The sequence below is a fragment of a genome, assembly GCF_019968955.1.
Source record: "MAG: Porospora cf. gigantea A chromosome Unknown PgA_NODE_734_length_11673_cov_641.986, whole genome shotgun sequence".
NCBI lineage: Eukaryota > Apicomplexa > Conoidasida > Eugregarinorida > Porosporidae > Porospora > Porospora cf. gigantea A.
Genome location: NW_027151872.1, coordinates 1 through 11,673, shown reverse-complemented (window position 1 = coordinate 11,673; position 11,673 = coordinate 1). Strand labels below are relative to the sequence as shown.

The following is an 11,673-nucleotide window of genomic DNA, read 5'->3' as shown; positions in this document are numbered from 1 at the left end:
ACATTTTCTTTCCACTGATCTGTGATTGGGCTTTTAGGGAGCTAAGGATGATATCAAGCTGTCATTGCTGAAACTCATGACGACATTTTCTTTCCACTGATCTGTTACTGGGCTTTTCAGGGCGCCAAGTATGATATCAAGCTGTCATTGCCCCTTCGTTCTTATTTCTGCAAATCACTGATGATTGATGGCGAGGTAGAGGCTATTGAACTCCGATCGGCCTGGGTCAATGGGCAGTCCGACCTCCAGACTCGCTTGGACAATGCTCGACGGCTCCACCTAAAGCTCCAGGCGCAGTCAGCAGAGCATTTGGAGAGGGGAGAACTGGCTGCCTTTGATGCAGTGGCGGAGGTCGCCCATGCCATTGGAGCGGTGATTCGAGAAATAGACGAAGCGAGCTCTTTCAAATCCAGGAGCTCCCTTGTCTCCGTAGGCACTAGCGACACGATGTCTAGTCTGGGAGGTTCCAGATTGGATGCATTCGACCCTTTCCAGACACAGGTGCCTCCGTCAGATCCGCTGACTTTATCTGTCTTTGTGTCGCATGCTCACTGGATTCCTCTTGGGCCGACTCAAACGGCGTATGTCACGCTCAACCTGAAAAGTGCGGGGGGGTTTGGGGCTGCTGCCTGCTCCACTGAGGCTCGACTGACTCCGCAGGGCGAGGCTAGTTGGTTCGAAACCCTGTCGGTACCAGCTCCTGTTGGTTGCACACTTGAGCAGGCAACTCAACTGGTGGTGCAGCTTGTAGACGCCTCTGTTACCGCGAAGCCCTTGGCCTATGGTGTGGTAGAGCTGGCTGCCGACGCAGCTCTTCCGTCGAGTCTTCTGCTGAAAACGGCTGTGAAGCATTCAACGAACGTGTTCGAGCTCCAACCCCACGAAGACCCTCCCGTGCTCTACTTCAACCTCGGCGGCGATCGTTGGATGCACTTTCCTGCTGTAGCGTATTCTACTCCACCGAAAGCAGCGGAGCTGGATGTACCCGCGGGATTGGACCTCGCTTCCCACGAAGCACATTCTATTGCAACGAAAGCAGCGGAGCCGATGGCAGTGACCAGATGGGACCTCGCTTCCCGCGTGGCCTCATCTCTGACGACGCCCCTGCCTCTCGGCAGGCCGCGACCTGCAGCTCTCGCACCGTTGGCGGCGGTGAACCAGCAGCAGAAAGAGGAAAACGCGCACCTCCGAGCTGTAATTCGCCGTCTGACTTCCGAAGTCAGTCAGTGGCGAGGTCGATTCGACCAAACCTCCAGTCTGTTGTGTGTTGCAAAAGAGGCGACTGGGAGGCTGAAGGCCGAAGCCACTAGGGCATCAGAGGCCGCCGAGGGGTTAAAGAAGATCGAATCCGTGGTCAAGGACCTGAAGCAAAGCAATGCCGCTTTATCAGAGGACGCGATGTCCCTCACTTCAAAGCTGACCGATACCGAGTTCGCCCTGCAAGAGCAGAGGGCACGTTACCTCAATGAGGTGAAGGTCCGTAAACACCTGGAAAAGAGTTTACGCCAGGCAGAGGACAAGATCAACGCGCAAAGGCACAAGTTACATTTATGCGATGCAGAGATAGAGTGAGACCGCTCATTCGACATCATTCAGCTCCTTGGATCATCTGGTTCGCGTGGTGAGGCAACAGCAGACTGTTCCAGTCGAGTCGACAGTGGCGCGGCCCCTGAAACTTGAAGGGTTGCCCATGATTGTGGAAAAACTTCCTCGGAAGGACAAAGAGAGACTTGCGGATGTGCTGAAGGATCTGTGGCGGTCAAGCCCTATCACGGCTAACAAGGGGTTGCCTCACATCATTCGTCGCGCAATCCTTGAGGGGCAAGGCAATATATATGAGGACGACCATGTGACCTTGGCAGTCCAGCGCATGAACATGTCGCAATTCACGTTGGCGGCCAGAGGTATGTGCGTGCAGTCCTGCCACGTCGCTCCTTCTACTGCGGAGGGCGGCACTCGGATTGAGCCTCGACCCTGTTCACCGTCCTCTTGGCTGTGCACCGTCTCGAAGGGCCGCCATGAGTTTCAGACGCCTCCAGATATCACCGTGCTGATTACCATGTCGGACATGTCTTCGCGAACGGTTAGTGCGCCAGTGCCATGGTCGTGGTTGCTCTTCTGTGAGCCCCTGCGAGACGATCTGAGAGAGGAATTCGAAAGGTTGCCAAACCAGGCAGCCATCATCATTGCGGACCCGTCTGCATTGCAGGACCGGCTGATTCCGGGGCATATTGCGAGGCAGGATGTGGGTCCTTGGGCCTTTCTGGGCACTTCCCACCTGTCGGACGTCGCCGTGGCTATGGTGGTGCGGGACACAAAATCTCGGCAGACGCTGCTGACAGTGCGGTCGACCGATCGTAACCTACGTACGGTAGTACTCTTCTTCCTGCTACAAATCCTCAGCCAGCCCCCACCATTGAAGGCAACAGCGAAACCAACTGTTAGTCCGATGTAGGGTCAACTGACTCGATCTTAGGTCATTTTGAATGTACAGTCCCTGTTACTGTGGTATTTAGTGTTACACGAATCGGTCACGTATCCAGTAGCGGCACCACCTCATTCTTGGACCCCGATCCACTCCAACCCTTGCGGTCTGCTCTCTTCGGGCGGCTGGAGTGCACATGGATCGTGCGGGATGGCCTCTTCGTTGGTGGTGGAGAGGTCCTCATACCTGGCTCGTTCATGCTGCGACTTCGGCTTCGAGACCGGTTGCGTCCTCGGTAGCGATGGTGACGCCTCGTCTCGGTTCTGGACCTGTCGTTGGGTCTGGGTGAGATACTTCGCGCCCTGCGCCTCTCGATGCGCACCTCTCTCTGCTTCGAGAGCGATCGGATAGGAGATCTTCGAGAGTTGACAAGAGGAGATCTTCGGGAGTGCTGTCTTCTAGACGCTGCGGGTCCCTCTGCAGACCTTGACCGCCACCTGCGCCGCGCCACCGATCGGTCCTCTCGGCGTTTCACAGCCACCCCAATCCACCCGTCTTCGTAGCGCTCCGGCACCCGTCGAGTGGCCTTCAGGAACCCGCGGCCTTTGCAAATCCGCCCCTTCTCGTCTCGGGTCGTGAGTGTATCCGACGACGCTAATTCACACTTCATTAGCTTCACTTTGACTCCGTCCGCATAGACCCGCTCCACCTCCTCCAATGCATGAAGGTCTACAATTTCTCCGAGCAGTCTCTGGTCGTCGTCAATTTCACATTCTGATCCTAGCATAATGGTAAGCTGGGAACAAGATCCCAGCAACGCATCTCCCCTCTTGGCGCGCTTGGTTCTTGATTCCCTCGACGATACACTGGTTGTAGCGCCCTGCGGGCGTTGAGTTCTCATCAAGCTCCCAGGAATTATTGTCTCGAACAGACAGCCGTCAAAGGACTGCTGAGCCGAGCCATCGCAAATACGTCGAAAATTGCTGCAGGTCTCGGGCGCAGCGTTCTCCAGCAGTCTAAGGACGAGATGGGTCACCTCCCCATCGACGTCGACGTCCAGCTGGCAGAGCGTCATTATCGCCGATTTTGCCATCCACTTCCACCTACGCCTGGCCACGCTGGCTGCCTGTACTATCTACAGCTCTGCCCGTTGGGTGCTCCCACCGCATGTTTGGAATTGTCAACGATTCCAATAGAGGGTGTCATGTCATTGCTAACCTGCAGTGCCTGTACAATATACGTAGGAGAGTGGGCATACACATAACAGCCCAGTTCCGCCGCTTCGCAGCGTCCCACGCGATGCCTGTCGTGTCCGCGTTAAAATACATGGATCGTCACGTCTACCGCCGTCTCTCGGACCTCCGCACAGCCTTCCCCGCGGCTTATCGTCCGCCACCCGACCTCTGGAACAGGCCATCCGACCCGCGGGACTCCCTGTTGTCCTTGGTCGGAGGCGGTCATCGTAACCCTTTTGGATATTCCATAACCACGAAGCGTGCGTGCGACTCATGCGGAAGCCAGAGGGTCAACGAAGACGGAAATTTCTTCTCCGTGGACAGTAAAACCACACAAGATAGCGTAGACGCGCTGCTTCGCCGGTTCACCCATCCCATATCTATCGCCTGCGTATCCTGTGGAAATCCGGCTCTGATCAATCTGGAGCAGGTGAAATTACCGCCCGTCCTGCTCATCAATGCGCGGGTCATAAACGTGGGGGGATGTAAGGTTGGCGGCGAGGTAGATCCGAGCCTGGAGTTGCGAGTCGGAACTGTCATGTATGATCTTCGAGCCGCCGTGCTCAAGCGACGGAAGCATTTCTTCGCGGTGGCTCTCACTGAAGACGGATGGTGCGTTTTTGATGACCATCACGTGAGTAGGCTACCGGCGTTCGAGCGACCTGGAGGATGCGATCTCGCTCTCGCGTTTTACACTCGCCGAGATGGGCGGCTGGACAGCTGCCTGTTAGGTGCTAATGGAAGCATCACTCGCTGTTCTCAGACGACCAAGCCTCCGAAAACTGTTTCCACGTTGATAGGTGCTGATGAAAACATCACTTGGTCCCCTTCTCGAACGACTGATCCTCAGAATACCGTTACAACGTTAACGAACGAAGATGCCACCACTCCTTCACCTGCTGCGCTATCCGTTGCATCTCCTTTGCCTTCTAATACTCCTTCACCTGCTGTGACGCTATCCATTGCATATCCTTTGCCTTCTGATACTCTTTCACCTGCTGTGACGCTATCCGTGACATCTCCTTTGCCTTCTGATACATTCATTTCGCACCCCCCTGCGGCACGTCCTCTGGAGCGGACCTCGACCGATCAAGCCACTTTTGCAGGGCATCTGGGCCGCTGGTTGCGGTTAACTCGCGGACTGCGACGTCGTAGAAGAGGCGTGGGGTTTTTCGGACGCCGACGGGGACGACACCGAAACCGTCGCAAGTTGAAAGTTGAGTTCACCCGTCGTGTACATGCTCGTCGACGAGGGTTACGCGGCAAAGGGAACCGCGCCATGTTCCGTCGTTAGCTTTTCCCAAGGCGGTAATCACTTTTACATGTTTATAGATTGGACAGTAGGAGTCTCGTTGATCCATTCATGCGCGTCACTAATTAGATGACGAGGCATTTGGCTACCTTGTCACAGTTACCCCTGCCATTGACGCGCGCTTAATTGTGTCTGAATTCTACAACTTGACAAACAGCGCATTGGGCAGAAATCACCTTTCATATAAACGTCTCAACGTTTGCGAAAAGCTTGGTTTTAGTTAAACTGTCGGATTCCTCTTGTCCGCTGCAGTTCTGAAAAGGTTGTTAGCGTAAAACGCGCAGATAGGCTTCGTACATTTTCATTGACGTGGCTGTTGCCTCCCCGTGGCTTAGCTCAGGCTCACTTAGGTTCTCACAGAAATACTCAGAGGTACTCACAGAGTCACTCATAAGGATTCAACAACGCGAAGTAGGGATCAGCCTGCTCTTCCTCGAGCTTCGCTTCGTCGTCATCCTTCTTCTCCTCCTTCCCCTTGCGCTTCGGCTCCTCATTGCGCAGGCTTTGCAGCGACGTGCTGACCTCGGACGGCTCCAGGGAGTCCACCACGTTGACCTTCGGAGCCTGGTAAGGGCGTTGCCGCCTCCTGGCGAGCACGACCTTCGTGTAGAGCCCGGCAAGTTTCTGCCCTGCCTCGGGCGGCGGACTTGACGAACGGAACTCATCAGTGCCACATTTCTTCTGGCAGGTCTGCTCTAGAAGGGTCGAGTCGTCGAATGTGGCGTCGCAGCAGTAGAAACAGCGCAGCAGGCCTTTCTTTAGTGGCGGCAGCAGTTGAGCCAGCTCCAGAGGCCCCTGACATGAGCACTCCTCCGGCAGACCCTGAGCCTCCGGCACCTTCACTTCGCACATGGAGCCTTCGCGGAGCTTGGAAACTTCGTGAGAGTACTCGGCAGCAACCAGAGCCAGCAGCGCCCACAGCATGACAGATTTCGGTCACACAAGAATAGGTGCAGTCTTGCCGATAGGCGCTAACCTGTGAGTGTGCTAGCGAGTCCCAGATGACCTGTGTGCTCGTGTTCCTGTCGGCAATTGTGTGTTGTGGAAATGCATGCTATATTATGGGTCGTCTGAGGGGCCAGTTCGTTCGGCGCCTGTCGTCCGCCAGAGGCGCGCCCACCTCTGCCACCAGATCGGAGCAACTGAAATCGTTCCGGGTAGAGGCCACTGACAGGACGACGGGGCTCTCAATGTGCCCTGAGACGTCGGGCACGGCGACCCCCTTCTTACGTCGTGCGTCCACCTTTATGCATCCGCAGGAATTGTACAGGACCCGGCGACGACGATCGAGACGCGACAGGATTGAGCCTCCACACGACATGGATACTGCTGCCTTCGCCGTTCCTTTTGAGATCCATAGACGCCAGAAAGCCAACAAGCTCAGGCGATGGTCGCAACCGAGGCTTCGAATGTCGATGGCAGAGTCACCAGAGGTCGGCGCGATCGATAGCTTTCAAAACGTCGTCATTCAAAGCTACACCAATGGTCCGCCGCACCCAATTAAGCAGGGCATGAAGACGGCAACCATTCTTGTTGTAGCAGAGGAGAAACCAGTGCGGCCTGCGCTTACCAAGACGAGAGATCTGAGCCGTATCCAAGACACAGCGAGGGTCTATCTGGGGTCGCACTTATGGCGGATGCTGATGTCTGGTTGGTCTCTGAAACTATTTTCTCCAGCTGACCGTTCCGTTCGTAACGCCCGCCTCACACTTGGAGAGGAGTTCGAGTTGGTTTTTACTTCTGGTGGGAGCGTAACGCCTGAGCATATCGCACCCGACCTCAAGGGACAGAGCATGGAAGACGAGGGCATGTACTTCCAAGCAGCGCTGACGCACCGGAACGTCCTGACCAGGAAGTCCACCCAGTACCTAGCGAGGCGAGCGCACTCTCGCTTAAAGAGGTCTGTTGCGAAGCTATTTTCTCCGAAATCCCGCGTCGCGGACTCTAAGTTCCCCGAAGCCACGCCTGTACTGACCTTGACGCAACCACCTCGCCACCGACCACAGCCAAGGAGGAGCACTGTCGAGTGAGTATCGGTATCGGAGCACACAGACTCGTCCCTATACAGGAAAAAGACGGCCGACGACGAGGCAGTCAGAGGTATCTCGAGAGTCAGGAGGACCCCTGCCCTCCACGTGGGTCTCGGCATGGGAAGAGCGTGGGGATGAGCTCGTCGTCTACCCGGTCCAAGCTGCCCTGGACGCGCAAGAAAGTGGGCAACCGGGGCCGAAGGGCTACTGCGCCCAGTGCTCTGAACCGCAGCCCGTCAACTACCTCTGCTATGTCGCAGGTGTCCGCGGCATCACTGCCCTTCAACAGACGAGGTTCCCAACCGTTCTCACGGCGGATATCTATCGTGTGAGTCCCCCCATCCCCAGAGACTCAGCGGCCGATTTAGGCGAAACAGCCGAATGTCAGATGTCGAGGAGCAGACTCAGCGATGTGAGCTGCAAACTATCACCGACATTGACGTCAGGCAGAAGGTGTACCACCGTATATTTGAGGCCAACCCTAACCTACTCGAGCGAGATATTGATCCCCAAGAATATCGGCATTGTGGGGCGCTGTTCACGTCCGACGACCCATACCCCCTGATTCTTGTATTCCAGACGCCGAAAGAGGTGTCCCAATTTGTGCGGTGAGGCCCGTTTTGCAGGTAACCCAGGCTGGTGCAGTTTCTTCATCTCGTCTCCGGCACTCGTCGAGTTACCGTCTGGTCTGATGAACTGCAACAGATGATAAAGTGAAGCCGCCAATAATTGGTTCTTTCCGATGGCGTCCTTGAACCGTAAAGGCTCGTTCCAAGGCGATACTCCGCAGTCACTCACTTCGTACTTCCGTCGCCACGGACAAATCAACGTCAATGAGCTGACACCTGATCAGATCCAGGCGTTTTTCAATCACGCTGGCTTCACAGGGGAAACGTACGCCGATTTCGACACCGTTCTCGGACCGAATGACCCCATCACCATCCTGCACTTCAATGATGTCTACAACATTGAGCAAGGGCCTGACGGATCAGGCGGTGTGTCCCGCTTCGTCACCGCAGTGCGGTCTTTCGCCAACTGCAATCCGCTTATACTCTTCTCAGGCGACTTGTTCAACCCCTCAATGCTTTCCACCGTGACTCGGGGAAGACACATGGTTCCTTTCTTGAACTTGCTCAAGGTCCACACTTCTTGTATCGGCAACCATGACCTAGACTTCGGGGTGGACCAGATGGAGTATCTCATCGGATCCTGTCAATGTCCGTGGGTTCTTTCAAACGTGACAGACGCCTACAATCCTGACGTGCCTCTTGGTAGCAGCCGCTCCTATAGGATATTTGAGTGGCAGGGACACCGAGCAGGCATTATTGGGCTGGTTGAGAAGGAGTGGCTTGCGACATTGGCTACGCTTGGACCCAAGGACCTGATCTATTCCGACTTCGTAGAGACAGCTAACGCCCTGTGCGCCTTCCTAAGATCTAAGGAGGTTACCTTGATCATCGCGCTGACGCATATGCGCTCGCCGAATGACGAGCGATTGGCTAGAGGTTGTCCGAACATCGACATCATCCTTGGGGGCCATGACCATGAGTACTTCGGCTTTAAAAGGCTACACAACTCACTGGTTGGCAAGAGCGGAACGGACTTCCGTGAATTTTCAGTTCTGACTGTGCACCCAGCCTCCAAGGCTGCGGTGGACCCGCTGCCGTATGACCCGATGTGCTTTCCAGATGGCACTCTGGATCCTGACGATCCGTCGAACAGAGCCGGAGGCGTCCTTGAGATGCCGATGTTCTTAGACGGCAGTGTTGCAAAGTGGGTCTGCGTGACTGTGGATGACAACACACCAAGCAATGCCCACGTCGACAAGCTGGTTGACAAGTACGTAGCTGACATGAAGGCCTCGATGGGCGAGATCATAGGGTGTCTAGGCGTCACGCTTGAGACGCGTTTCAAATATATCCGGACACAGGAAACCAACGCGGGGAACTGGCTATGTGATCTTATGCGCCAGACCACACGCGCAGATGTGGCCGTTTTGAACTCCGGTACGGTTCGCTCAGACTGCGAAATTCCCGCTGGACCCTTCACCTTACGCGACTTGACCATGATGCTACCCTTACAAGACGACCTGTTGGTTGTGGAGGTTGATGGCAGCCGCCTCATAGAGGTTTTGGAAGCTGGAGTCAGCATGTATCCGCGGTTGGAGGGACGTTTCCTGCAGGTAGGCGGCATCACCTTCGAGTTTGATCCACGCCAGCCGCAGGGGTCGCGAGTGCTTTCAGACAAGGTACGGGTTAAACGGTACGGGTCGTCGGAGCTCCGGGCATTGGAGCTCGAGGCGACCTATTCATTAGTTGTAAAGGCTTATCTCTACGAGGGCAAGGATGGTTTTGAATGCTTGCAGAGCGCGAAGATTCTAGTGGATGCCGAGACCACGCCCAAACTGCCACTTCTGATCCGCAACCATTTCTCTCTACAGGAACTGGTTAACCAAAAGAGCTTGGCACATAACCCCTCTACAATGGTGAAGATGCAGACGGTAATGGCCGAACCTGACGACCAGCTTCTGGAAAAGTACAACCTATGTCGTGAAGGCGGCAAGTACGTGTCCGTGTGTCACCGAGAGAGTCGCGTCGTCGTGTCCGCTTAAACTTCACAACTCAGCAACACTTTTGGGTTTTATGTATGCGTACTGTGTCGCGCTCTTTGCTGGTGTTATTGACGGATGGCCCATTGGGTTCGATAGAAGTCCTGATACCATGCCAACCCTCAAACTCACCTTGGACCCCCCCCGGCGATTCCTGCCGCAGGTAGTGGCGGCGATTGAAGCTCAAGAGAAGACAAGGATTGAGAATCAGCAAGCCCTGTGGGAACAGTTCGAAAAGGAGTTCAACATGCAACTGGTGCGAGGCGAGCGAGAGATAACAAAAGAGATAGACGACCTGTTCACCTCGGCGACGTCAGACCTCGCCATGTCGAATGCGGTGAAAGGCTCCTTCAGGGAGAAGAAGGCGAAGTCAAACCGTATGCAGCAAATGCAAACGCCGACCAGAGTGAACGGTCCTTTTTTCTCATCCTTCCTACAAAGTCAGGGCATTGTTGGGAACATCCTGAAGAAGGTTGGCTCAATGAACAATCCGCAGATAGCAGTGGAGATGCTGGACGTCATGCAGCCTGATGCGAAGGTGGAGCGGAAGATGCAGCAAATCGAACAGAACTACAATGACCAAGAGAACAAGTTCTTCGCCCAAGCCAAACGAGAACTGGGCGAGATCGTGGACATCTCCAAACTTGTTGTAAGAAAGCGGCTCAACAGCGCCCTTACGTCGTTCCTGACAGATACGACCTCACTGTCCAGCCAGGTGCGCCGCAAGACGAGTCGGAAATACGGCCGCGCTGGAAGTAAGCGATGAGGCTCTGCATGACACAGAGTTCCTTCAAAAAAAGACCGACTTCACTTCTTTCCTTCAGGGAGGTTTGCTGAACGCACCGCAGGTGAACGTCAAGGTCGCCTCGTCAGATTTGCCGTACCCCACCGTAGTTCGACTGTTCGAGGAGCAGCAGCAGCGTCGAATTGAGACGCGAAAGCTGCTGAATGCGAAAGTGCTGCAGTACCACCTCAAACTGATGGGCGCTCTCCGCGAGATCGTCAAGGACAGCGTCCACCGGCACGTATCGCAGGCGCTCGGCAGCGCAGGTATGACTGCGGAGAGTATCCGTAACGCGTTGATACCGCTGCAGCTGAAGTGATTACCCCAAGAGATCGCAAACGTTTCCTGCGATAACAGTAGATGTCGTATGGTATGTGTTGGAAAGAACAGCGTGAACCTCAGGGAAGAGGGGACGTTGCCGGTAGTCGAATGATAGAATGCGGGTGAGCAGCAGCCGCACGTCCGGCGGAAGCCGCCGTGGAACTGCTAGACGTAGCTGACCACTTCCAACTCCGGTGATGATACTTCCCGGGCTATGACGGTCGTCGTATGCAGGCCTTCCCGTCAAGCACTCCCAGAAGGAAATCCCAAATGACCACACATCTGACTGCAGGTAGAAGGCCTCGCCACGCAAAACTTCTGGCGCGGTGTAATACACAGAACCTCCGAATGCTAGTGAGCACGGAGAGGGTAGATCTGCATGCAGGAATCGCAGGGCGCCCACCGTTCTCTTCTAAAAGCACGGATAGGCCGAAGTCGGAGAGCTTCGGCAAGCCGTCCTTCAAAAGAACGTTCGACGGTTTGATGTCGCGGTGGAGTACTCCCCTGGAGTGGACGTAGGCCATCCCCTCTGCGATCACAGAGAACAAACGCACGACTTCCAGGCTTGGCGTCTGCCATGTTATGACGTCGGCGAGAGTCTTGGAATCGCACAGCTCCATGGTCATAGACGCCCTGCGGTGCAACGTACACGGGGGATTCACACCCCAGATCCGCACCACCAAGGGGTGGGGGTTAGGGGAGTGTAGCAGCGCGAGGATGAAGGCCTCGCGGTCCCGGTGCTTTACAGCGTTAGGTATGTGATGTCGGAGGATGGACAGCGTGGACGTCGGCGTGCGAGCAGGGGCCAATGCGGACAGGTAGTGCGCCCCTGGGAAGTAGCAGTCGGAAATCGAAGTCTCCGATCGGGAACAACCGCAGGATGGTGTAGTACGCACGGAAAGTGCGTCGAGAACCTTGGGACTCGGAGACGACTTCCAGCAGAACTCCTTCAAAGCGA

At 55.5% G+C, this 11,673-nt stretch overlaps 6 protein-coding genes across 10 annotated transcripts, besides 1 other annotated feature; 5 read left to right on the top strand and 1 right to left on the bottom strand.

The window, feature by feature from the left end:
• Positions 1-180: 180 nt before the first annotated feature.
• KVP18_001783 (uncharacterized protein) lies at positions 181-2,455 on the top strand (the record flags this gene model as incomplete). 3 transcript variants are annotated; one of them, XM_067952122.1, is made up of 2 exons in its annotated part: positions 181-1,568; positions 1,597-2,455. In XM_067952122.1, 2 exons carry the CDS (start codon positions 181-183, stop codon positions 2,453-2,455), a joined length of 2,247 nt encoding a protein of 748 aa, XP_067806530.1. The 3 variants fall into 3 exon arrangements, with proteins under 3 accessions (XP_067806530.1, XP_067806529.1, XP_067806528.1); XM_067952121.1 differs by lacking the exon at positions 1,597-2,455 and having other exon boundaries at positions 181-1,572; XM_067952120.1 differs by lacking the exon at positions 181-1,568 and having other exon boundaries at positions 1,691-2,455.
• A 76-nt stretch (positions 2,456-2,531) lies between these two features.
• On the bottom strand, positions 2,532-3,500 carry KVP18_001781 (uncharacterized protein; the record flags this gene model as incomplete). Its single annotated transcript, XM_067952117.1, has 1 exon — positions 2,532-3,500. The coding sequence occupies one exon, from the start codon at positions 3,498-3,500 to the stop codon at positions 2,532-2,534; it is 969 nt and encodes a 322-aa protein (XP_067806526.1).
• A 92-nt stretch (positions 3,501-3,592) lies between these two features.
• Positions 3,593-4,954, top strand: KVP18_001785 (uncharacterized protein; the record flags this gene model as incomplete). The annotated part of the gene is made up of 1 exon (XM_067952124.1): positions 3,593-4,954. One exon carries the CDS (start codon positions 3,593-3,595, stop codon positions 4,952-4,954), a length of 1,362 nt encoding a protein of 453 aa, XP_067806532.1.
• A 402-nt stretch (positions 4,955-5,356) lies between these two features.
• Positions 5,357-5,896: a sequence feature (Protein overlapping with rRNA (KVP18_001780, KAH0473433.1) was converted to a misc_feature.).
• A 77-nt stretch (positions 5,897-5,973) lies between these two features.
• Positions 5,974-7,719, top strand: KVP18_001779 (uncharacterized protein; the record flags this gene model as incomplete). Of its 3 annotated transcripts, XM_067952116.1 has the most annotated exons (4): positions 6,034-6,998; positions 7,025-7,330; positions 7,359-7,610; positions 7,638-7,719. In XM_067952116.1, the coding sequence occupies 4 exons, from the start codon at positions 6,034-6,036 to the stop codon at positions 7,717-7,719; spliced, it is 1,605 nt and encodes a 534-aa protein (XP_067806525.1). The 3 variants fall into 3 exon arrangements, with proteins under 3 accessions (XP_067806524.1, XP_067806525.1, XP_067806523.1); XM_067952115.1 differs by lacking the exons at positions 7,025-7,330; positions 7,359-7,610; positions 7,638-7,719 and having other exon boundaries at positions 5,974-7,002; XM_067952114.1 differs by lacking the exons at positions 6,034-6,998; positions 7,025-7,330; positions 7,638-7,719 and having other exon boundaries at positions 7,384-7,614.
• Positions 7,720-7,744: 25 nt separating this feature from the next.
• Positions 7,745-9,613, top strand: KVP18_001784 (uncharacterized protein; the record flags this gene model as incomplete). The annotated part of the gene is made up of 1 exon (XM_067952123.1): positions 7,745-9,613. One exon carries the CDS (start codon positions 7,745-7,747, stop codon positions 9,611-9,613), a length of 1,869 nt encoding a protein of 622 aa, XP_067806531.1.
• A 31-nt stretch (positions 9,614-9,644) lies between these two features.
• Positions 9,645-10,713, top strand: KVP18_001782 (uncharacterized protein; the record flags this gene model as incomplete). Its single annotated transcript, XM_067952119.1, has 2 exons — positions 9,645-10,365; positions 10,394-10,713. 2 exons carry the CDS (start codon positions 9,645-9,647, stop codon positions 10,711-10,713), a joined length of 1,041 nt encoding a protein of 346 aa, XP_067806527.1.
• Between the last annotated feature and the right edge of the window lie 960 nt (positions 10,714-11,673).